We start from the raw sequence: 22,533 nt of genomic DNA, 5'->3' as shown, positions 1-22,533 counted from the left end.
GATATCAGACCACTGCCATAAAGCAAATATCACAACAAAGAGAGTCACACACATTTTTTGGTTTCCCAGTGCATATAAAAGTTATTTTTACACTACACTGCAACCTATTAAGGGTGCATTAGCATTGTCTAAAAAAACAATGTACATACCTTAATTTAAAAAGGATGCTGCTGGAAAAATGGTGTTGACAGACTAGCTCAACGCAAGGTTGCCACAAACCTTCAATTTGTAAAAAATGCACTATCTGCAAAGTGCAATAAAATGACTTATGCCTGTACATAAATACACATACCTAATAACACAACAGACACAAGGAACAACATTTACTGTCTATGAAATTATGATGTACTAATAAGACAAGTTGTATCTTTACACCTAAGCCACTCTTTATCAGAATCACAAGCACACTCATAAAAGAAGCACAGTCCTTCTTCTAAATTAAAACCCAACATCTCCATGTGACACCCACTACTCTTTGACAAAACAAATCTCTTTCTTACTTCTGAGAAATTTAACATAGAACAGTCAGCCTAGGAAACAGACACACCCAATCCATTGATTTTAGAAGGTGGAGAGCAATTACCCACTTGGAAAGTTTCCAGCGGGTTAAACATGCAACTTTATGAGCAAAGCCCCAGAAGCTACACCCCTGAGGTCAGACAACCTCCTAGCAAGAGGGTATTGACAATATATATTCAGAGAGTGGCGCCCAGTGAGTCATCAGAGGGGCAAGTTCCACCCTGTGAAGCTTCCACACCTGTCTTCTGTCTCACCACCACGGAAGGAACAACACACAAAGCTCTCTAGTGTGGTGCTGCAATGTCAACAGAGCTGGGAATACTGGTTAAACTGGCCCAGTCAGCCGAATGGCCACTGGGTTTGGCTTGGGGTTCGCTCTACTAGGAAATGGGGCAAGAGGTTGGAACTGTAACACAGAAAAGGCAGCCCCTAAAGACTTTGAGAGAAGAGAGCAGGACATAGGGTTTTATTGTAGAAAACTGGGTACTGTATAGGTTTTTTTTAGTGGAGGGACCCAGACACCGCAGCTTCCAAGCAGCTTCATTTGGTTACAGCTCTCTCTCCTCTCACCCTCACCCCTGACTCTCCCTGTTCTGATGCCAATTTCCCTTCTATAGAAGTTATCCTCGAAGTTATCAGAAGGAACATGTTTGATAAAGCTTTTCTGTATGAATCACTCGCCCTAGTCTTGTATATAGTAGAAAGATTTAAAAGCATTAATGCTATCTCTCTAGATACAGTAGATAAATATCTGAATTTTAATTTTTAACTAGAGAATGAAAAACTGAACAGTCAAATAGCCTAGCTGGAGGGGACACACACAATTGCCGTATCCACCTGGAAGATAATCCGAATTCTCGTTTATAATGTCAAAACAGAACTCTTTCTGGCCACGTTTTAATAAAAGGAAATATTATCCACTTAGGTAAAAACTAGCTTCCATTTGCGGGGGGCGGGGGGGGGGAGAGGGGATTTCTTTCTACCACCATGGAACAGACACAGTTATAAACGGAATTCTGGGATGCACTAAACAAGACTGTGCAGAACTCAAGTCCAAAGCAACACGTTCTTTTTCAGGGGACGCATTAGAGGGGACGACAATGGGTGCTTCCTGCTGGACACACTGCTTCCTAGTGTCCCTGACTGAGTTCTCCAGGGAGCAACAGAACACACAGGCACCATGGCCCTCACCCACTTTCACTCACAGAAACAAGTGGAAAATGGTATACAACATAAAGAGGACTTAGGATAACAATCTACATGGTATCATTTTCTTGGTTTGGTCAAATTACAAAAGAAAAAAAGAAATCTCTATTTTCTCTTCCTGCACATTTTCCCAAGAAGACTGATAAGAAACAGTGAAAACAAGTGCATTTCTCAGCTCTTCAGGGCATATCCTTACAAGCAAAGCCACCTGAAAATAAGGCATCTGGGAGAAGATGCCAAAACAGAACAGCTGTCACACGATGTGCTCTAGCTGTCCACCAGTCTTTCCATGAGAAGATCACTAGGTCAGTCCTGACTGGTTTTTCAACCTTCAGAGATATATGAACCTGGTAATTTTCCATCATCTGCTTTAAAGTGAACCAGATTTACTATCAGTGGTGTCTGGTCATGGGAAGTTCAATTATTTTCACACGTTAGACTTCACGGCCTTAGAAAACTACAGATAAGAATTTCTGGCAAAATGAACACATTGATATCCACCCCAAATAAACTATGCAAACCTAGAGTTCTTACTGATGAAGAATGTACTTAACAGAATTCCTTTTGCCAATACACTGTTTGGGAGCTTTGATGCTTAAAATCTAGTGTGTGATTTCAGCAGCTTTCATAAACAATGGTGATAAGGTTGGGTTGAGTTCCCTGATGTGAAATGCTTCAGCTGCCACTGAGGAATATGAACCCAGGGTTCACGCTACATATTTCTTATCAAATGTTTCGAGCGTGGTCTTCAAAGGCATAAGGAACATTCAAGTAGATGTTAGAAAGGTGATGCTCGGCTGAAGGTAAGGTGACATCACATGGTCATCAATTCCTTTTCTGGGCAGTTGGTCAGTTTTGTACATTGTGTTCAGTCATTACTTATCACGCCATTTCTTGCTCTGTACAATTAGAATGCTTCCTTTAATTTGCAGGTTGGTTTTCTAGATGCAAGTTTATGTGTTCTTGGTTCCATGACTTAACTCTCCACCTCCCTTGCAAGTAATATCCTCCTTGATGGCATGTGCCCATACAATACTGTTTTACCTCTAGCTTAAACCAAACTGATAATAACAATCAAGTAGGCACCTTATGATAGACCCTTCCTTAGATTCAAGCAAAACACTATAGCTCCAACTGTTCAACCATTTAAGCATCTCTACATACCTGGCACACTTCAAGGTACTGTGAAGAATGCAAAGATAAATAATGCATTAAATAATTAAATAACTGCAATGCCATTTTTAAGAGCTAAAATAAAGTAGCAGATACATGTAAAGGCCATGTATACTCAAGTGCCAGACATGGTTTCAATAAAGCGCTATGAAACTTACAAGAAGAAAAAGTACTTCCAACAGTCGGGTTTAAGGTGAGAGGATTCAGAATGGCTTGAAGGTCAGGTACCATTTATTCTAAGCACAAAAGACACCCACTTGTTCTTAAAGAAGGTACTAAGTATACGAAGAACCAGGAAAATTTTGATCTACTAAAAGTAATGCTTTGCAAGGGGATAGTTCATTATAGTTTACAAAGCTTCTATATTCAATATATTTAATATTCACAAACATTCTTATTTTAAAAACTTGGGAACTGACAAAGAATAAAGGCACTTTTTGAGGTTACAGAGCTGATAATGTAAATTGCAGAGGCCAACACCAGAATCTACAACTTCTGACTCCAAGTCTAAGACCCATTCCACCCCACACAGCTGCCTCAGAGTTTGCATACCTGAAAGAGCAATTCTAAATGCAATTCTAATTCCTAAGCTGTGTGGGTTTTATCACAGGTTCATCTGAGTTTGGGGGACTTTGCATCTTACTCATTCAGATCAATTAAACTGAGTCAAGAATCACTTGAGAAACCCAATCCATTCAAAAGCTGCCAACTGGAGTGATCTCTTCCTTGAATTAGGTCTCATGTAGCTAAAGCAATATCATGCTAGATATCCTGCCCACCCTACAGGCAGTCCAATTGGAAATCATTTGATTAAAGTCAAAGGTTGGAAGTTAGATCCAGTGATTTGGAAATGATTCCAATAGTGAAGAGACTTAAAAAGACAATGGTACATACCTGGCTCTTCAAACCAATTTATACCTACTTTTGTCTGTACAGTGATCAATAGATTTTTGTCAAGACTTCATATGGCCACTCCAGAGCAAGAACTACCATAATCGCCACTGTGCAGTCACACACAGATTGCCAGGAACCTTACTTCCAGGAACCTTACTTGCTAACAGGGCGTTTGCATGTACTTAGTTGAAAAAAAAATCTGGACAATGATCTTAAGAAAACTGTCTCAGGACTTCCCTGGTGACGCAGTGGTTAAGAATCCGCCTGCCAATGCAGGGGACACGGGTTTGAGCCCTGGTCCAGGAAGATCTCACATGCCACAGAGTAACTAAGCCCATGTGCCACAACTACTGAGCACAGCTGTGCTCTACAGCCCGTGAGCTACAACTACTGAAGCCCGCGCGCCTAGAGCCCGTGCTCCGCAACAGAAATCACCGCAGTGAGAGAAGCCCACGCACCGCAATCAAGAGTAGCTTCAGCTCGTGGCAACTAAAGAAAGCCGGCGCACAGTGAGGAAGACCCAACGCAGCCAAAAATAGATAAATAAATAAATAAATTTATTTAAAAAAAAAAAAAAGAAAACTGTCTCATTATGTTCAGACAAATGACTGAATTAAAAGTATGGTCTGAACTCTTCAGGATATCCCAAAATAGATTTCTGGAGGAAATTTGTAAATAAGATCCTCCATGTAAAGGCAGGAGGACCATTTTTAAGTATTAAAACAAATCTATACAGAACATTTAACATGTTTTCACATGCCAACAAAGAAGCACTTGTCTCATGGAATAATAGATATGTTGACATCTCAAGGCTTAACTATCTTCATTTAGATCAAGTGAAGGTCCTTACAAGGGAAACAAGAATGTGTTCTGGATGTTGCTCTGTACTACTGTGTAAAAATTACATTTTCTACTTGGTTATTTCTAGTATATTAGAGAACATTATTGATTTTATAACCTAACTTTGTATCTGACCACTAAATGCTGATATTAATTATAATCTTTGGTTCAGTTGGTTTACTGGGATTTTCTAAGACAATCATGATATTTTTCTCTTCCTTTCCAATGCCTGAAATCTCATTTCCTTTTTTGTCTTACTACATCAACTACACAGTAACAGCAGCATAGAACATTTATACAGTACTTAGGATACGCCAGATGCTCTTCTAAGCATGAGTTCTAAGCTCATTTCAGCCTCAAAACAAGTATATATAGGTATTATTTCCCCCATTTTATAAGTGATGAAATTGAGGCACAGGAAAGTTAGGCAACATACAGAAACGATCACATAGCCCCTAAGAAGCTGAGCCAGATCAATGAACTTCCTCTCTACATTGTCATTTTTGGTAGAGTACGAACTCTAGTTGGGGAGAAAAATTCAAGTTGTTAGGCCACTGCTATGGACTGAACGTGTCTCCCCTCCCCAATTTATACGCTGAAATCCTAAGCCTGTGTGATGGTATTAGGAGGTGGGGCGTCTGGGAGGCGCTTAGGTCATGAAGGGGGACCGTCATGAATGAGATTAGTGCTCTCATAAGAGAGACCCCACAGAGCTCTGTAGCCCCTTCCACCACGAGTGGACACAGCAAGAAGTCAGCCGCCTGCAACCCAGAAGCGGGCTTCCCCAGAACCCAACCATGCTGGCATAATGACCTTGGACTTCTCCATTTCCACAACTGTGAGAAGTAAATTTCTGCTGTTCAGAAGCCACCCAGTGTGGTACTCTGTTATAGTGACCCGAATGGACTGAGACAGCCACAGAAGAGAAGAGGTGAAAGTAGGAACCCTCATCGTGTTCCTGACTCTGTACTGTTGTTGGTTTTGGCCATAAGGCAGGAGGCAATGACCTTGAGTCTGCCAGGAACCACAGAGCTGACCCAAGGTGGCTCCTCCCACCTCAATGTCGTTCAAGGTCTAGAGTGCCCAGCTGGTCAAGCATGAAGACAGTGGATGGAGATGACTGGACACCGGTGGCACTAGTGACATCATCTCTCTACACAGCAACATGCTCTACAGTCGCCACATAGAAACGCACCAGAACCAACCATCAAAGAGAATATAGTTTCCTAATGGTTTCTGCAACAGGTAAAATGCATCACCTGATCTTCCTTCCACTACCTCACAAAAAAGACACACTCGCTATGAAACACTGCATATATGTGTGTGTTCAGGAGAGCGGGGCCGAGGTGAAGTGAAGTGACCTATGCCAGGAATTCTGTAGTACAGTTTAAGTGCCTTTATTTTTTACGTTTCCCTACTTGTTTGCCCTGTTAATCCAGACATGGGGGTGTTGCTCCAAAGGACTGCTCTTTCCCCAGCTCGTTTACACCTTGGGAACACAAAGAAGGCCTTTCTGCAGGGAGGAGGAACAAAATGCCCTCGAATTTGTGAGCTTTTCCTGCTAGATGAGCATAAGGATGGGAGCTAGATGGGCAGAAACATATTACCAGCCAGGGCATACTGGCTGACAAGAGGGCGCCAGGTAAAGGAAAGGTGGAAAAACAGAATGAATAATTACAGCCCCAATCGAAATGCTTTCTCATCCTTGAGATAACATCCTTCTCTTCATGATTCACCCGGCCTGCCCCTGAAAGACTCGAGAGTAGCCCTGGGAGCAATGGGCTGTGTTATTTGCTGCTTCTGCCTTACTTACGCTAGTCGCCAAGGGCTGTCCCCACCTGCTACCAAAGGGTTATCTCTAAAACACAAATATAAACTCATGGGAGTGAGCTCATGCTGACGAGGTGCAACCCAAACCCAGAAGGCCCATCAGAACTTTGTGATCTGGCCCCCGTGGCAGGCAGGCAGGCTGCAGGCGGAGTGGGTAGGCTTTGCGCTTGGATGGCTCTGGGTTTCAATCTTGACTTCTCCTACCTAGCGACGGTAGGACCTTGGCTAAGATCCCAAAGCCTTGGTTTCTTCATCTGGAAGGGGACAGTCTCTACCATGAAATGAAATCATGGCTCTGTGGGATACAGGCCTGGCCCCCACTCAGTAGGTGCTCCCGGCTACTCACTGCTGCGGGTCCTACGTGCTACCACTCCCTCCGCTGCCCTCCTCCCTCCGCCCCTCTGTGCCCACTGCCCAGCGCCTCGTGTGTGTTCCGCTATTCAATCAGCGTCTGAACAGATCCGCAGACCTGCAGCAGCACTGCTTCAATGCAGCCTCTCCTTGCTAGATTGGGACTCCCTATTCAGTTACCTGAACTTTGTTAAAATGGGAAAGGAGAAGATAGAACAATACAAGAGAAATGATGCTACACTTCTATTGTGGGGCGGGGGGGGGCAGGTCTTGACCCGCACAGACACAACATGTAAAATTCTCAATTTCAACAGTATCTGAAGAACCATACATTATGTAGATAGATACTGCAATCTGAAGTAGGGAAACCAGGTTTTATAATGTCGTTTTAATTCTTTTAAAATCTGTTTATTCTAGGCATTTACAGATACATACACCTTTTTCTTTTTTTAATATATATATAAAGGGAGAAGATAAAGGGAGAAGGAAGGGGCCAGGGTAGTCCTAGAGGATGAACAAAGCTCTGCAACGAAAGGGGATTGCTCCTTTGCTGCCCCCTGAATTTTTCTGCCATGACACACATGGTTGCTGTCAGTCTCAGGCAGTGTGTGCAGAATGTGATGTCTGTTCACAAACTGTTTAACATGTTTTTTTCAGTCTGGGCAACAGCTTGTTATGTTTTAGAAATCAACTCTGATACTTTTTTCTAGACAATGTCTGCCTGGCAGCCTCTGTGCAAAATGAGATTGTTTGATAACACAGCATAAAATATTTTTTGATAACACAGCATAATAATAACATTATTATTGTTATCTGGGATTCTCCATCTCGGCACCACCGACATCTCTGTAGTGCTGGCTGTCCCGGGCATTATAGGATGGTAAGCAGCATCCTTGGTTTCTACTCACCGGGTCACAATAGGCCCCCTCCCCGCGTTGCAACAGCCAGAAACGTCTCTCGATATTGCCAAATGTGCTGGGGAAGGGGAGGTGGGTACAAACTCTCAACTTGGTTGAGCAACTTGCTTGCTCAAACTTGGTTGAAAACCACTGGTCTACGTTAAAGAAAACGAATATTATTTTTCTTAAATAAAGAAAGTAACAGAGTTATTAAGAACTGTGACAGGGCTTCCCTGGTGGCGCAGTGGTTAAGAATCCGCCTGCCAATGCAGGGGACACGGGTTCGAGCCCTGGTCTGGGAAGATCCCACATGCCGTGGAGCAGCTGGGCCCGTGAGCCACAATTACTGAGCCTGCGTGTCTGGAGCCTGTGCTCCGCGACAAGAGAGGCCGCGATAGTGAGAGGCCTGCGCACTGCGATGAAGAGTGGTCCCCACTTGCCACAATTGGAGAAAGCCCTCGCACAGAAACGAAGACCCAAGACAGCCATAAATAAATAAATAAATAAAAATTAAAAAAAAAACAAAAAAAAACAAAAAAAAAACCAAAACTGTGACAGATTCCATAACAGATGTTTTGATCTTAACGAGTCAACCTACAAAACACACATGTTCTTCTTCACAGAGGAATGTCTTTATCATAAGCACTGAAAATATACGACTGGACTATTTCATTCAATTCGTCAAACTTTCCTAGTTTGACACATAGAACAAAGAATTCCTACTGGATGTAGGAAATAAGTAATTGCCAGATATAGGCAAAACTGTTAAATCTTTATGGTATCAATCTTTTAGTCCTTGAGATTTTTGTATATTTTTTTTCCCCTCCTATCACCTGATGCCTTACTCCAAACACATTTTTTCTGTGGAACTCCTATCTCTGATGTACCTGGCAGGCTCAAGAACTAAAAGGATAAGCACATTCTTGCCAATCAAGAAGTCTAAGTACCTGAGATGATGTGAAACGTCTCCTGGAAGGCCCTGAGTGTCCCAACAAGATCACAAAAGCATTTTAAAAGAAATCTGAATCTTTACTTTCCTACTCTACTTCTTTCCTCTACTTCTTTTGAGGAAGAACTTGACATTTATTTTGTTGACAACATTTATTTTAAGGGCAAAGAATGTTTTAGCAAAAAAGAAAATGGCAGAAATAAATGAAAGCCATTAGGAAAAAGAGTCCATGAGCTAAGGCCTATGCCTGGGAGGTTAAAAACAAAAGTCTGTTTCCTTAAAAACTGGACCAAAAAAAAAAAAAATCTCAGAATTATCTTTCTCTCCTTTTTCCTTGTCCCTGCATCTAGATATCAACTTTTACCTCATCAGCACTTCCCCCAGCCGAGGTCAGGTCTTCATTATCTTTCATCAGGTTATTTCAACAACTTCCTATCCTGTTTCTCTGATTTCTCATTGTCCATTCTGGCTCAGCATGGGAGGTGGTGGCCTCCTGTAATCTTTTTGAGACACAGATTAGGAGGGATGCCCACAAGGCACAGAGATTACTCTTCCCATAATTCATCCTAGAATTTGAATCTCTTTACATTTGTTCCAAGCTGGTTTTCGAAACTTATTTCCTAAATCATCCTTCCCCCTCTAACCCACTACCCGTTTAAATTATCTTCACTATTGCCCATAATCCAAACCTTTGCTCAATCTGGCACTTGGTCTAGACTCCCTTTCCTGCCATGGTCACCTGAGGACCCTCACCTCCCACTCCCTGACAGAACTGCTCTCTCCTTATTCAACAGTTTGCACTTCTATCAGAGCGTCATGATCATCTATCTCCCTAACTATCCATGGAGGGGCTTAGAGCTACACTTGCCTGCTTCAAGGGAAAAGGGAACCAGACTGCTCTCCAGGCATTCTCAGGCATCTTTGTAAACCGACTGAAAAAAACGTTCATTCTTTAAAGATGACTCAGGTTCAGTTCGCTCAAAAATATTTAGTGAGCTCTTAAACTATCCAAGCCTGTTCTAGATTCTGTGAGAGACAGGACTGTCCTCAAGGAGCCTTCAGTAGGGAGGAGAATAAAAGCAAGACATAAACACTCTTGAGCACAAAGTATTATAGGGATTCCAAACAGGAAGGACCTTATCTATACACACGTTGTGGAAAATTGAGAAAAGCTTCTTGAGGGGAGGTGGTGTATGAGGTAGGATCTCATAGCTGGGGGGTGACTGATGTGTGAGCCATCCAAGGACTAGAAACAGCACAGAGTGAGGCAGGGTGGGTGGGGCCCATCTGGGGAACAACAAACAGGCCAGTGGGGCTGGCACCCAGAGGGGTGTGTACCGGAGAGCATGCTCTTAGAGTTGAATGGATGTCAGCCCTCAGAAGGGCCCTGATTAGACGACAGTCTGCACCCACCTGGAAGACACCTCTGACACGTCCCGGCTGGTGGTGAAATAACAGCTCTAGTTGAGAAAAAATAACCTGACTGATGGGGGCTGGAAAGGAGGCACTCGGGTCTTCAGAGACCCAGTGAAAGCAGGTTGGAAAGGGGAAGCAGCTTTGGCAGGGACAGTGGGGATGGCATCAATAAGACTTGGCACACAATTACTTTCAGGGGCAAAGAGGAAAGGGCATGAGGTGATGGAGGGCTGAAATTCCCTCCCTGGGTGACTGGCTTCATTACTACAAGTAAGAAAGCTGGGGTGATGAAATGGTGTGAAGGGCTATATGGAAAGACACAGCTGCCACTGGGTATTAAGCTCATGGGATGCAAATGACACGAGGGGAGACATGGACTATTTCAAACACTGATGCGCCCTCTGCATTTCATTTACCTACAACGATTTTTAACGTCTAGAAGATAAAAGCTTTGTGTTTATTGCTGGTCTCACACTCACTCACTGGCTTGACTCACTCTTAGGGACAAACCCCATGATGTTCTGTAAACCAGTCCTAACAGGTTGGAGGCCTTGGTAATGTATACCTTCCAGAAAAGCACACATGCGAGTGTCTGAATCATCTATCCTCTTGCCCTAAATGTCAGAAAAGTTCGCATGGTACACGTGGTCTGTCGTTTTCCTGTGGACAAGTCCTCCTGACAACTACCCAGCTGGGTAAGCGGTTTAACAGAAGACCAGCACACCACTACCCTGGAGGGTGAGTCATAAAGGTAAGTGATTCCAATTCTAAGAAATGGAGGGAAGTGACTTCAGGAAGACTTACCGGCATTGCGATCAGTTTTGGAACATAGAAGTCTGTTTTCCGCAAAGAAAAAAAAACTCAAAGCAATCCCTAAAAGCTGAAAGGGAACATTTTAAAAGGTCACACCACCTCTCGTAGGTACAAATCCAACATGGAAATCAAATTATGAAGTGAGACGAACCCATCCCCACCCATGTTATAAACACCCCATTAACAGTGTGGTTACAGGCAGCTTGTTCAAACTTTCCACCTGATGTTAATCACATTATCTCATAGGTTAAATTAGACTCAAGCTGGAGTTATCCCTTTCAAGTACCAACTTTCCATTCAGTACTGACAGAGAAGTAGAAAAAAAAATTAGAAAACAACAGCCTTGGAGTTTTGAACCCCAAACACCATCCCTGTTTTCGTACCAGAGTTTTTGTTTTATGTTTTGGATCCTAGAGTTTCTGTTGTAGATGCAGTGTGTGATTTTCAAGGATTCTGAGAGTACACAGGCCAAAATGTGAAAACAGCAATCGAGGGATTCTCAAATTTTTATGAACGTTGTTTTACCAGCGTTTATAGATCAAGAAAAGCCACACAGGTGCAGTGGTTAAGAATCGGCCTGCCAAGGCAGGGGACACGGGTTCGAGCCCTGGTCCAGGAAGATCCCACATGCCGTGGAGCAACGAAGCCCATGCGCCACAACTACTGAGCCTGCGCTCTAGAGCCCACGTGCCGCAACTACTGAAGCCCGCGCGCCTAGAGCCCGTGATCCACAACAAGAGAAGCCACTGCAATAAGCCTGCGCACCGCAACACAGAGTAGCCCCCGCTTGCCGCAACTAGAGAAAGCCTGCGTGGAGCAACGAAGACCCAACACAGACATACATACATACATAAAATTTTTTAAATGTTTAAAGAAAAGAAAAGCCACAGTGTGACACCAAATAACTTTCCCTGTATTTACTCATATTCCCCTTTTCCATTTCTCCCATAAAGCTCTTATTTTAAGGAGAAACTAATAAAGAATTTCCTTTCTTTCCAAATCATACACACACACACCTCCTTCCCCCTTTATACTTAAATCACTACCACCAACTGGGTCAGCCCCTGGGAACTGGCCAGGCTGGGAGCAATCAAGTCTCCATAGGTAGCTGCTAAGCTGGGATGGTTGCACCATGTGGTGAAAACAGAATCATTTCTTTCCGAGTTCACCTTTCACTGGGCTATTTCCACACTTGACACTGGAACAGAACAACTTACTAAGACTATAAGTAGGACTCAAGGATTGAGGCAGAAGTGGTTTTGGTAAGAATACGACTGAAGAGTTATACACGACAAGTAACTTTGCTGTTGGTTGCCGTCAGAGTCAATTTTTTTCCTTATTACAAAAATTTTCAAAACATACAGAAAATGAATACTGTACCATCTACCCTTCACCTAGACTGAACAACTTTAACAGCCCGCCCAATATTTGTCTATGTTGATCTGTTTGTTTTTGAAGTATTTTATAAATGATAATCATATTCCCCTCCCCTAAATAATTCAGTTATGTCTCTAAAAAATAAGGATGTTTTCCTTCAAAACTGTAATACTAGTATCATACCTAACAATACTTAACAAAATCAAGATAATTCCCTAGAATCATCTCATCATGAATATCATTCATATTCAAATTTCCTTGGGGGTATTATACTTAAGCATTTAGAAGTGAAACTAGAAATCTATACCAAAGGCTGGCGACAGTCCTCCAGTCATTCTTCCATCAAAGGTAGATGCTTACATAAGTTCTTTACCTTTGTTTTGAGTTTAAACATCTGGGTGAATACCCAAATGTGAAAGATATAATTCACCCGACCTCTGACCACAAACACTACGTTACAGTAGCTACACCAACTACATCATGAAACAAAGAAGTAGAGAGGGAGAGGGTAACAACGCCCCTGGTGGAAATCAATGGCAGAGACAATTTCCCAGACACCAGGCTATTACGTTACTTAATTAGTTTCCCCCCTTTTCTCTTCTGAGTCATCCCCCCGGCTGAGAAAGATGCTTCCGACTCCATTATTCTTAAAAAATGAATATTAGAAGCCTTTCACTCCTATGTCCTCTCCCTTAGCTTTTCTTTACTACACTGACACACACAGTTGATCTGTGTTGCTGTCTCACCTTCCACTCATTTTTAATCCCCTGGTGAAGTCTAATTTTCCTGCCATTTATTCACCGAGTCTGTCCTTTTGAATATCACCAATTTCCTCAGTTGCACTTAAAAGACCTTCTCCCCCCGCCTCCAGACTTGGATAGGAAGGCCCCCAGGTTCCCACAGCATCCTCTCGATCTCCCACAGGCTCTCCTGGAAGCTCTTCTGTCTTTGCTCCTTCCTGTAATTTACTTAGAAATGGGAATGTCACCTGTACGCAGATGACTTATGAATCTGGAAAAGGTCAAGAGAAATATATGTTTCCTTAGTTTTCCCCTAGAGTCAGATTACAAGTGGGGAGCTGTGCGTGAAAGGAAAGAAAAGCAAAAGCTTTACTCAATTCACCAGCAAATTCTAACAGATCTCTCTTCTCTGTGATGGTTAGAATGTCTTCCTTGTGCGAAGTGCCTTCTAGCACTTTCCAGAGAATTGTGGTGAGGGAATCAGGTTCTGGAGCTGCATATCCTGGGTTCAAATCACACCTATTAGCTGTGTAATATTACAAGATCCTTAACATCTCTGAACCTCGGTTTGCACTTGTGCACAAATTCAGATAATAACAGAACCTGCCTCATGAGTTTGTTGTGAAAGCTACATGAAGTACAAGTAAAATGCTGAGTTAACAAGAGAATACTAAGCACTACATAAATCTGAGTTATTGCTATCTGTGACCTAAAGATTCAATTATGAAAAATGGTTATTTCTTAGATAGCTAATATTTATTACTGGCAAAACTGGTTGGGATAATGTTCCTTGGCATACTATATTGGTCCTGAGGACTTTTTAAAAGACCATTTGGTTACTTTCCATTTTATCACATAAGCTTTATCCCATGTAATAGAGAAAGTACACAAGATGTTCTACAAAAGTAGTTACTTTTGTAAACAGATGATTCACGCTAATTAAACTCACAACCCAGGAGAATAAAATTAGCTTGTTTCGACATTTCCTTTTGTTCAGTAATTACAATTCAAGGTTATGTTAGAATACCACATTACTATAATTTTGCCCGAGAGACAGACACTGCACATCCTACATTTTTAAAAACAGGTACTGCTGATATAAATGCAGGTGCTTGCTGAGAAGGGCCTTGCAGATTTCATAAGCAAGTCTAACCAACCTTGGGCTCCACTGTTACCTATTTCTGTACATACTGTAGCTAGGAGGGCAGTACTGAGATCATTTTAGCTTGTTAAAGATTCACCAGATTTGCAGGAGGATGAGAATTTAAAAATAGAAGCCAAACGTGGCTGGAGTTTATCTCAGATGCTTATATTCAAGTAGCAATCTGTTCGCTGATGATGACACCATGCACGCCGTCAAACGATTTAAATTTTCCTAAACCCGGTCGGAATTCCACTACTTCCCCAAGTGATGGATCACGGGTACAGGCACCTCTCATTCTGATTCATTTGATTTCTCAGAGCTGTGTCTCTAGAGAGAGCTTTTTCTGGTTTTCACGACAGAGGTGATAACGAGGAGGTAACATTATTTAGTACTCATCTCGTGACGGGGACAGTGTTGAGTCAGTTACACAAGTTAGATCTCAGAGAATCTTCACGACATTTTCTAAGGTAAAACTTCATTTTATAGGTTGGAAACTTGGAGCTTAAAAGGGCAAATAAAATTCCAGAGGCAATGGCGTATCCAGCTTTTTGTGGAGCCTGAAGTTTATATTAGTTTTAAAGGACAAAATGTCAAATTGTGAATAGCAAATTAGGTTTAAGGCCCTAGAAGGGTTCAGCATAAACCCTGAGACACATGCTTTAGTGTAAGTGATATGCGCGAGCTTGACCGCTCTGAGCTGCAGAGACACAAGGAATTTGATGAACAGAAACGTGAATTGTAAAATGGAAATCGTTCATCTTCATAAACTGTTGGCTATAATTAAGTTGCACTAGGTTCCCTTTTCTAATTTTTAAAAATAGATTTTTTGGTTTGTTTGTTTGTTTAACAAGTCAGGAAGCGTGCAGGGTGAGTTAGCAGTGTCTGATGCAGTGCCAGGCAGGAATTTAGATGGTCTGAGTACACAGAATGCAGAAAAATTCCGAATTCTGTGTTGTACATTCCTTAGGAAATCTTTGCCCTTTCGGTAGCAACAAGAAGTTAGAGTTTAGATAAAACTGATCTATGATACCTTTTGACTGAAAGTTGTCTGAAAGCTGCATTTTTCTAAACACTATGCCAATTCTTCTTGAGTGGTTTCCCTGCTGTTAGCAAAATATGTGATGCTGATGCTGACTGAACACATTCTCTCTCTCGGAATCAATTGTTTGTTAAACCAAGAAAATTCCTTTTATCCCAAATAAAAAACTTATTTTGTCAGAATGAGTGAAGTCTTTATTTTTTTTCTCAAAGCACATCTAGTAATTTCAGAATTCAGAGTAAGGCGATTCTTATTACCACCACATCAGAGTATAATTCTGATAAGGACTTCATAAGTCATATTTCTCTTTTCTGAAAATTTTATGAAATTATTTCTTTTCACATGAGGAATTTCATGAAAATCTCTGATAAAAAATATGGGAAAGGCACTCTGAATTGTGATTTTCTAAAAATGCTGAGTTTCGCAACTTTCCAGAATATATGTGAATAGAGCTGTGTACGACTGCCCAGGCCGTGCACTGCACAACTCCAAGAGGCACCATTTACAGAGACCACAAAGTAAGGAGCGTTGCCTGGAATAGGACAGTGCAGTGGCCCTGATGAAAACGGTACACTAACTGAGAAGAATGGTTGCTACCTATACCAGAAAATAAGGAAAAGGGGGCATGTCATAAAGACAGATGGGCCAGCTTGTACCCAAATGGCAAAATATGAGACAATTTGAGCATCAAAATAAACAAGGACAGGAAGATATTTCGACCCCCTTCCTGAAGGAAGAATCCATAATTTCATGCTGATAATAAAAGGTAACTAACTGAACAATGGGAGGGAAGGAACAGCTCTTCCTTACAGTAGAATGACAACACATATAAGAAGGAATGATGGAGTTAAGTTAGAAATGCACTGTTTTGCCACCTTCAAAGTAAAAATTGAATCAGACAGGAAATATCAATAGCTGCTCAACAAAAGAAGGGGGGGAGTTAGAGAAGGAATAAGATACCTACAGAATCTCAAAGAACCTTCTTTCAAATTTCCCAGTAACACAAAGCATGGTAATTATACAGCAGAGAAATCACACAACACCTTAACCAAGTGATCAACATCAATGTCACCAATAAGGGGCAAAGGGACATCCCGTGTCTCTAGATGTGATTCCCCGAGGAGGACACAACCAGCCCAAAGTGCATAATCTCGATCTAATCATGAACAGCCTGGGGAACCCAAATTGAGGGCTACTCTATAAAACAACTTGCCTATATTCTTCAAAAATGTCATAGGGACTTCCCTTGTGGTGCAGTGGTTAAGAATCCGTCTGCCAATGCAGGGGACACGGGTTCAAGCCCTGGTCCGGAAGATCCCACATGCTGCAGAGCAACTAAGCCCGTGTGCCACAACTACTGAGCATGAGCTCTAGAGCCCGCGAGCCACAACCACTGAGCCCGTGTGCCACAACTACTGAAGCCCGCGCACCTAGAGCCTGTGCTCCACAAGAGAAGCCACTGCAATGAGAAGCCCGCGTGCCACGATGAAGAGTAGCCCCCACTCGCTGCAACTAGAGAAAGCCCGCGCGCAGCAATGAAGACCCAATGCAGCCAAAAAAAAAAAAAAGTCATAAAACACATAAGGAAGGAAGGATAAGGGGAAGGATAAGGAACTTTCCCAGATTAAAGGAGACTAAAGAGACATGATAGGGAAATACAATAAGGGGTCCCAGACTAGATGCTGTCCTAGAGGGAAAAAATATTATTGGGATAAGTGACAAAACTGGAACACGGACCGTAGATTAGATAAAAGTATTAAATGTCCTGAATTTGCTAACAGTGGTTATGTATGTAACTGTGGTTACATAAGAAGATATCCTTGTTCTTAAGAAATACATAATGAAGTCTAAGGGGGATGTGTGCTCTCTGCTCTCCAATGATTCGGGATAAATAAATAATATGGGCATGTGTGTGTGTGTGTGTGTGTGTGTGTGCAGAGAAAGAGATGGAGAAAAAGAATACAACAAACATGGCAAATGATGGTAAAAATGGGTAAATAGTATAAAGGAATATATCATACGATTGCAGCCTCAAAGTAAAAAGTTTAAAACAACAACAAAAAAACCCAGCAGCCAAAACAACATTGAGGGGATCAGTATTCAGACTGCTTTAATGAGCAGAAAAGTAATTCAACTTGTAATCTGTACTTCAAAATAAACAGTTAAATCTTTAGAAACATTTTACTGCTATCATTACCATAATCACCACCATTAACACTATGGAGCACCTGGAATTAGTAAGCGCTCAGAAAGGTGCTTCACTTGCATTACCTCGTTAAATCTTCACAACTAGCTGAAGAGAAAGGCACTATAGTTATCCCCACTTTACAGATGAGGAAACTAAGATTCAGAGAGGTTTAGTAACTTGCCCAAATACAGACAGTAAGTGGCAGAACCAGGAATCCAACTAGGCTGATTACAAAGCTGGTAGATTTTATTACTATGTTAAACATATTTAATTATTATTTATTAATTTTCCTCAAAGAATGAGTGATGACTCTTAACCTAAATGAAATTACAACAAATTAGTACAACATACATGAATAAGGGTTTCTTCTACGAATTAAAATTAGAACACTAATAAACCAGAGACATAAACGATATTTTTAGTCTCCACAATTTACTTTATACTCTCTTTCTTCCAAAGGCTGGACCTGATAATAAATTCTTTGAAATAAAATATCCCCTAGGATGCTCTCTGACATAATCTTATCAAATGTCTCATAAACCATTGGTTGCTTGCTATGGACTGAATGTTTACATCCTCCCAAAATCAGATGCTGAAGCCTAAATCCCCAATGTAATGGAATTTGGAGGTGCGGCCTTCAGGAAATAATTAGGTCATGAGGGTGGAGTCCTCATGAATGATATTAGTGCCCTTATAAGAACAGACTTGAGAAGGATGATTGTTCTCTCTCTCTCTCTCTCTCTCTCTCTCTAACTTGTGAGGACACAGCAAGAAAATGACCATCTGCAAACCAGAAAATTGGGTTCTCACCAGACACCGGATCTACTGGCACCTTGATCTTGGACTTCTCAAGAAATAAATTTCTTTTGTTTATGATCTATCCAGTCTATGGTATCTTGTTATAGCAGCTTGAACTGACTAAGACAGTTCTATTTCAAGTTTTTCTTCCTTTAATATATTTTCTTTCTTTTCATGTAAAGTGGTATAGTCTTAGTGTTCATGTTTCCTTTTAGTCTTGGGACCTCAATTTTACTTTAAAAAAAAAAAGTATCATTTGCAATACACGGCCTGGGGTTTCCCAATTAAGTGTACTATCATTCTCCCTGCAGATAAAGAGTAAGCTGTTGAACATACCATATCTTTTATCCCGGTGGAAGGTGAATGTCTATTTAAAAAAATGTTCAGAACAATAAAACATTTGCAAATATTTGCAGGTGTTTAGAGAAATCTTATCATCTGGCACTGTGAATGCCCATTCCAGAATAAAGGATTCCCAGCCTTGGCTGCATAATTTAACTACATACAAGAGGAGCTATTAAAATCCTAATGCTCAGCCCACACTCAAAATCAATTACCAGAACCTTGGACATGGGAACTGGGCATAAGTCATTTTGAAAGCTCCCCAGGTGATTCCAATGTACAGCCAAGTTTGAGATCCCTAGGTGAAGCATCTGCAGCCATAAAGAACTGTATCCTTTGTGTACAGATCCTAAGGACTCACAAAGGTTTTTAGAATTGGTCTCACTTGTTAAGGAAGTGTACAGTGCAGCTGGCAAGTGAAGATGTGTGTGCTTGTAGGAAAAGGTAACTGAACGAAGCCTGAGGACGTGTGTTAAATGAATGTGATACACGGTAAGTACATCGAAGACCATATGGCGACAGTCAGGGGTACATGCACCCTCCTGACGCAATGACAGGCTCTGATAAAAGCATGGCCAAGGAAGGCAACTCCGGCCGGGGAATGGTGTAAATGGAAAAGTACTCAGGATATCCAGGACACCGTGAGGTGACTAATCTAGCTAGAGTGGAAGGCTCACTCTTCAGAGTAGAAAAGGTAAGTTTGAAGAAATGCACTAGAACCAGCCCCTATGAGGGCTTTGAGCAGTAAGTCAAAGAGACTGGTGGCATACGGAGTCTCCAAAGAGATCTGAGTAACTGATCAAATGACAGCATGCATTTGGGACGAACGACGTCACGGAGCAATGGGTTTGGGGGAAAGACTAAAACTCAATCTACTAAAAGAAGAACACAGCAGATTAGGTAAAATCATACATTTGAATCACAATCTTACACCTTCCTTCTCGGTTTTCCACAAGGGACAGAATTTGGGTTCTGCTAAAACTAGCATGGATCTCACCTGCTGTGGGACAACTGGCAGGAGAGACTGGGCAGGTGGAGGGTCCGTCTCATTCTCTGCCCCTTTGGCCTGGCTCCCAATCTCACAGTCGTTAATACTTTCTGTAGCTATATGTTCCTCCTTTTTCTATGAAGTCTACTCCTACAGCTGGGCAAGAGAATTCCAGGACAGGGTTTCAGGCAAGAGAAATTCTTTCTTATAATTTTTCTGGAATAAGAAGGATTTTGAGAAGTTTAGTGATCTCTAGGTCATATCTAGCAATGAAGACTCCTAGGAATAAAAGGGGGACCAAACCATTCATTCATCCAAAAAATATTTACTGAACACATACCCTTTGCTTGCTGTTCTAGACAGTGGGGATAGAGCAAGGTCTCTTTTCCAAACAGACAACTCTCTGGGCAATGTAGAGGAGTCACTCAAAAACAGGATGGCAGTCTAGGGCTATACAATTTATAGCTAATCCATTACAGTGTCCTGCTAGAGTCTTTTGAAAAATTAACAACAGTAGAGAAAAAGTCAAGATCCTTCACATAATGAACTATAAGCACCAGAAGAAAGTATAGGAAATATATATACATAACGTTTTTTAAAAACTGCATTTGTAAGCCACCACTATTGAAAGTGGATTCAAGCTACTAGATGTATCATAAACTCCTAGAACAGTGCTGGTACTTAGAAAGCCCTTAATAAAAATTAGTTAGATGACATTGTTACACTGAATGGAGTTCCAACTGAGGCAAGAAGGTAGCTATTATCCTGATTTAACTAAGCAGTGAGGTCACCTCTGCTGCCTGTATTCTAAACGCTTCCTTGCAAAGAGGGACATGTTCAGGTATCTGACCTTTCAATCCAATGCTTTTAAAACCAGACCACAATGCTTGTTTGTGAAATGGTATCTTGTGAAACCATGACATCACAAATCGTGCTCAGATTTATTCAGAGATACTGGTGTTCAGAGGCTGGCTACGCATATGGACTGTCATTCCAGAGATGATCTTTGTGTTTGTACCAATTTCATTTTATAAATATCTAATAAGAATCTGTGCTTAAGAATCAACGCTTAACTACATGCATTACTTAGAAATGTCTATGACAAAATGAATCTGAGCTTTCACTGATAAAATAACCAAAGTGTTTCGTTCATCTTTTTCTAAGTCATTATACCCTCTAGTTTATAGACAATTCCTATTTTCTCACTGTGGAGGAGAAAATTAGCATATTCAAGTACCCTTCATTAGCTGTTTCTTGTCTCTTGAAAGGAGCTTTACCTGCATAATGTACCGGAATCTCTATCTTTGGCCCAATGACATAGTGCCCCTCCTCCAAGCTATGGGCAGTGATGGTGGTCCACTGACGGCACGAATGAATCAGAAGGTAGTCATTTTCCCGCAGCCCTTCTATGCATTCTCCTAGAAAATAAATTTTATATAAGAAACTTAGAATTAGCATCTGTTTACTCCATTCTCTGCGATAAAATTTCATTAGTTAAAACTTCACTAATGGAGAAGTTGATAGTTCATCCCAAGATGAGATAAAGTTCACTTTTGAGTTACCAATAAAAAAAGGCATTTCATACCAAGTTGACAACTGTACACAGGGTTCCATAAAAATGTTTCCCACTTATTTGCAAAGAGATTTTCAAATACCTCATTCTATCTTAATGATTATATTTCAATGATAATAAAACAAACATTTATTAAGTGCCAACAGTACATTGGACACTAATTAAATGCTTTGCATATATTATCTCAATGTAATACAGTAACATTATGAGGTAGGTATTGTTCCTTCTTCACAGGTAAGAAAAATTAAGGTTCAGAATGTTAACTGTAGTCTAAGCTCACAGATTTAATAAGCAGAAAAGTGCGGATTCAGGACTATGTCAGAAGGATTCCAAAGCTATGTTCTTTTTTGGCCATGCCTTGCAGCTTGCGGGATCCTAGTTCCCAACCAGGGATGGAACCTGGGTCCTCGGCAGTGAAAGTGCAGAGTCCCAACCACTGGACTGCCCGGGAATTCCCCCAAAGGTTATGCTCTTAATCACTACAACATAACTACCAAAAATAAATAAGAAATTTATCTCTCTGTTGAAACAGTACTTGAGATTAAATGCCTATATCTCCTTTCAAATTTTATATGTTTTAGTATGGTACTGGTACAAAAATGGACACATAGATCAATGGAACAGAATAGAAAGCCCAGAAATAAACCCATGCACTTATGGTCAATTAATCTACAACAAAGGAGGCAAGAATATACAATACAGAAAAGACAGTCTCTACAACAAGTGTCGCTGGGAAAACTGGACAGCTACATGTAAAAGAATAAAATTAGAACATTCTCTAACACCATATACGAAAACAAACTCAAAATGGATTAGAGACCTAAATGTAAGACCGTATACTCTCAAACGCCTAGAGAAAAACATAGGCAGAATACTTTTGACATAAATTGCAGCAATATTTTTTTGGATCCGTTTCCTAGACTAACGGAAATAAAAGCAAAAATAAACAAATGGGACCTAATCAAACTCAAAAGCTTTTACACAGCAAAGGAAGCCTTAAAGAAAACGAAAAGACAACCTACAGAATAGGAAAAAATATTCACAAAAAATGTGACTGACAAGGGATTAATTTCAAAAATATACAAACAGCTCACACAGCTCAACATCAAAAAAACAAACAACCCAATCAAAAAATGGGCGGAAGATCAAAATAGACATTTCTCCAAAGAAGACGTACAGATGGCCAACAGGCACATGGAAAGATGCTCAACATCACTAATTATTAGAGAAATGCAAATCAAAACTACAATGAAGTATCACCTCACACCAATCAGAATGGCCATCATGAAACAGTCTACAAAATAAATGCTGGAGAGGGTGTGGAGAAAAGGGAGCCCTCCTACACCGTTGGTGGGAATGTAAATTGATACAGCCACTATGGAGAACAGTATGGAGCTTACTTTAAAAACTGAAAATAGAGTTACCATATGATCCAGCAATCCCATTCCTGGGCT

At 41.1% G+C, this 22,533-nt stretch overlaps 1 protein-coding gene across 5 annotated transcripts in view; it reads right to left on the bottom strand.

Moving 5' to 3' along the window:
- Positions 1 to 22,533, bottom strand: part of GAREM1 (GRB2 associated regulator of MAPK1 subtype 1) — a 210,518-nt gene that overhangs the window by 123,419 nt on the left and 64,566 nt on the right. For 2 of the 5 annotated variants that reach the window (XM_082354233.1, XM_082354234.1), the window contains exon 2: positions 20,784 to 20,924. The exons of 1 other annotated variant lie outside the window; for it this stretch is intronic. In XM_082354233.1, the coding sequence (XP_082210359.1) occupies positions 20,784 to 20,924 (141 nt within the window). Of the gene's footprint in view, positions 1 to 19,515; positions 19,709 to 20,783; positions 20,925 to 22,533 lie in introns of those variants that run through there. 2 more of the 5 variants (XM_082354240.1, XM_082354239.1) reach the window with 2 other exon arrangements.

This window comes from Balaenoptera borealis (genome assembly GCF_965194805.1).
Source record: "Balaenoptera borealis genome assembly, chromosome: 14".
Classification (NCBI taxonomy): domain Eukaryota; kingdom Metazoa; phylum Chordata; class Mammalia; order Artiodactyla; family Balaenopteridae; genus Balaenoptera; species Balaenoptera borealis.
The sequence above is the reverse complement of the archived record's forward strand: the minus strand, read 5'-3'. Positions and strand labels throughout refer to the sequence as shown.